This window comes from Etheostoma cragini, chromosome 12, assembly GCF_013103735.1.
Source record: "Etheostoma cragini isolate CJK2018 chromosome 12, CSU_Ecrag_1.0, whole genome shotgun sequence".
NCBI lineage: Eukaryota > Metazoa > Chordata > Actinopteri > Perciformes > Percidae > Etheostoma > Etheostoma cragini.
In genome coordinates, this window is record NC_048418.1 from 9,083,416 (window position 1) to 9,087,169 (window position 3,754).

Genomic DNA, 3,754 nt, shown 5'->3' on the forward strand with positions numbered 1-3,754 from the left:
ATGTTTACATACACATATATAAATACATACATACACACACACACACACATACATATACATATATATATCTCCTACATTGCGATCCTACATTGCTGACATAAGGAGAACTAATGTGAGTATAGCCTGTAATGTGCTCATGTCTGCGCTCGCTGCAGTCTCCCAGCGTGTAACAGCAGACCGAAGCGCTGGCAGCCTGTAGGTTGTAAACGTGTTTGACGTTGAGCACATTCCGTCCTGGCTGTGCAGATTAGGTTGCCAGTACACAGAGAGGTTTCCTGTTCCCCGATATAAGTAGAACTCCTCTCATTTGACCTATTAACATTTATTTCCTCCTACTCAACTATTTTATCGAATTATCTCTTAACTTCAAATATTAGACTAACAGCATGATTTCGTAGGATGTGACTCCAAGGAGGGGTTGTTTTGTTGCTGCGTAACTTTGGCTGTAAAGCACCGAGCAGGCCAGCACAAGTCCGCTCAACTTTAGAAACAGCATTAAGCCACCATGTCGGGGGACTGTTCTGCAGCCTACTTTAATCATGTGCTTTAAAGAGTGTTTGCTCGATTGGAAATATTGATGTAAAGTCATCGGCTCTGTCTTGAGACATTAGGCTAGGTTTAGTGAAAAGATTGTTTCTTGATATAAGAAATGCGCAGAGAAATTTAGATGTGACAGAACCAGACCAAAGAGTCCCGTTACGCCACTTTTGTAGCGTACCGGGACAATGCTATAATACAACAATAAGCTAGAACGTTAACTAGAAACTGCTGCCTGAAGGAAGAGTAAAGGTTAATGTCGCACAACTGCTGCTTTCAGTCTAACGGCAGAATCACAAGCATTACAACTGATCAAATGTAATCCACACTTCCGTCTAAATAAAACACAATCAAAGACAGTTCCGCTGTCAAAGTCAACTCTCATAGTTTAAATCTGTTAAAGTTAGTTCACTTCTAGCTTAAAGTTATCACAAAATATTAAAAAAAAAAAAATAGTCCAGCCCGGCAGCAGCCACACGAGCATCTGCTACTTCACAACACTTCTGACCTAATGCTGAAAAAATAGGAAGGAAAAAAAAGTCACCTTGTAAAAGTTTCCTCGAAACTCTGTGCATCACCAGTTCTGAGAATCCAGTTCTAAGAAACAGTGCAGCTCAATTCTCGGAATTTCAACAGAGGGCCGTACCATTATCTGCTAGGCGGGGGAGTGGCTCGCCGCCATGTGTGTCCTTTCAACCCTCTGCCGTCAGTATTGTCCAGGCATAATATATGTCTGCTCAATTTTACTTATTCATTTAACATATTAGTAGGGTTTCTATAGAATATGTCTGAGATTTCTGCAGTTTGTTTGTTTGTATCCTATTTGGTTCATCTCCCCTTTGTAGTGGGTGGGTCCAAGTGCAAGGTCAGCTGACAGAGTTATAAATACCATGGGGAATATGAGAGCATGTTGTCGCTCTAAACCCCATGTGTAAACTTACCTGAGGTGCTATCAAGATTTGAGAAAAGTCAGTCATCTTATCTTCTAATAATTTGAAATAGAATGCCCCCATATTAAGTTTTTCTTCTTTAACATCTCCCCACCACATTTGTACCTGATTTAAATGTTGCTCGCTCCGATAGCTGCATTTTTTAAAGTGGTTAAAGTTGCAATGTTGATACTGAACTGTAGACCTGTAGTTTCTGCTTTGGCCCAGAGCAATGCTTCAGCTGTTTATATTGATTAAAAAAAACACTTAAAAAAAGTAATACATTTCCTGGCAATATGTTTATGTGAATACTTTCTCTTAAAGCAGCCTACATGTACAGTAAACATTTGATTAGCCTCCTGGGGAATTCCGCAATAGACCTACTGACAATTAACTTTGTGTTAAAATTGATCTCTCATCTGAGAGTATGTGCGTCCTATTTTTAAAGGTCCCGTGGCATGAAAGTGTCACTTTATGAGGTTTTTTAACGTTAATATGAGTTCCCCCAGCCTGCCTATGCCATATTGCTGCCAGTGGCTAGAAATGGCGATAGGTGTAAACCAAGCCCTGGGTATCCTGCTCTGCATTTTGAGAAAATGAAAGCTCAGATTGGCCGATCAGGAATCTTGCTCCTTACGAGGTCATACAGGGCAAGGTTACCTCCCCTCCCTCTGCTTTGCCTGCCCAGAGGATTTGGCCTACACATGAGAGAAGGATATCATTCAAACGACCAAGGGGTATGTTGGTCAAGGCCACACCCCCAGCCTCCACCTTGAACCCCCTCTCCTCCTGATAAGCTACAGACTCAGAAAGGACACATCCCAAGGACAGCTCATTGTGGGAATCTAGTGGCTGAAATTCTGCTCCAAGGTTGAATTTTGGGAAATAAGCTGCAGATACAGTATCGGGGGACTACTGAGTTCTACGTAAAAGTGTCCAAAGAGCACCATGTCACGGGACCTTTAATGTTATGCAGGTTATAGATAGCTGTGTGTTTGTGTGGGTGGGTGTGTGTGTGTGTGTGTAAAGTCATCAATTCTCCAAAAGGCTCACTTGCCCTTGTCCATGTTCCCACCACTTCCTGTTTAACGTCACAGCTGTATAGCTAGTCATCTGGGTAACACAGAATCCTTATATGAGTGTAGTTACTAATGAATGGGGCAAGAAATCAGGAACTAACTGCTCTTTAATAAACAACTGATGTTCCTGAAAATCTGGATCAAGAACTATGTAATAAATTATGTCAACCAATTTAATGATAAGATAATGAAGAACAGACTGCTATGTTGGCTATAATGAACCAGTGTGTAATGACATGTTCCTAGATATCTGACCCTTTTCCTAATGACCTGTTCCTGATTAACACCAAATCAGCTGCTAAATGGCATAAAACCAGTGTTTTATTTCCTTCAAGAAAGATTGTGTGGTCCTTACTAGTTCCTTAGTAACTACATAGGATATTGTGTGCTTCGTGCAAAGTGTTGCCTTGATCTATTCTGTAACCTGTTAAAATGTACAGATAACCTTAGCAACCCTGCACACGTTAAACACGTTGCACGTAGTTATATTTCACCCTATTTTACCTTCTTGATTCAGTCTAATCTATTCATGAAAACAAGGGTTTTCTGTGTTTTTGAACATGTAGGCTAGCATCACAATCTGTTGACATCCCCTTTCACCGCCACAGTGGGCTGCAGTGACGCTTAGCTAATATTACCGCATGCCTATTATCAACAGTGATCTTGTGCATGCTTATTTTCAACAAATCACATTGCCACTGCAAACCGCTTTGTTTTTAACCATGCAATGATAAAGTAGCTTCTAAATTTTAAAAATCCCACAAGGATCATTATCAGGGCCGGAAGTGGTTACAATGTCATAGGTCATTTATTATTTATTTATGTATTATTTATATATTTGTTTAGCATATTGTTCATAGAAGTCTTCTACACACATGTAATGTTACTGCTATAATTATTAGCCACACATAAAACTGTCCAAAATGAGCTTTTAGGAGGAAAACAGCAACGTTTCACATCATTATTTTTACTACGTATGTTGCAGAAAAGAAAAAATGCTCAGACTGAATTTTCCCCGGTAAAATAAATGTGCAATGCAACTCAACAGGTCTAAATTATAGCTGTTCAGGTGGCTATGGCAACAAAGAGGTCTATTTCTAGTTAATGGTTTCACTCTTGATGGTTTTTTCCCCTGCGGTTATCTTTAGTGGCCCAAGTTTCTGTGGGTTGTTCATCTTCACATCCTTTGAAAGAAGCAATAGTTTGATC

At 40.1% G+C, this 3,754-nt stretch overlaps 1 protein-coding gene across 1 annotated transcript in view; it reads right to left on the minus strand.

Moving 5' to 3' along the window:
* The window catches only part of bcl6ab (BCL6A transcription repressor b), a 7,080-nt gene extending 5,898 nt beyond the window's left edge, over positions 1 to 1,182 (minus strand). Inside the window, exon 1 of the mRNA XM_034888132.1 lies at positions 1,082 to 1,182. Within this exon, the coding sequence (XP_034744023.1) occupies positions 1,082 to 1,112 (31 nt within the window). The 5' untranslated portion in view covers positions 1,113 to 1,182. The remainder of the gene's footprint in view (positions 1 to 1,081) is intronic.
* Positions 1,183 to 3,754: the final 2,572 nt, after the last annotated feature.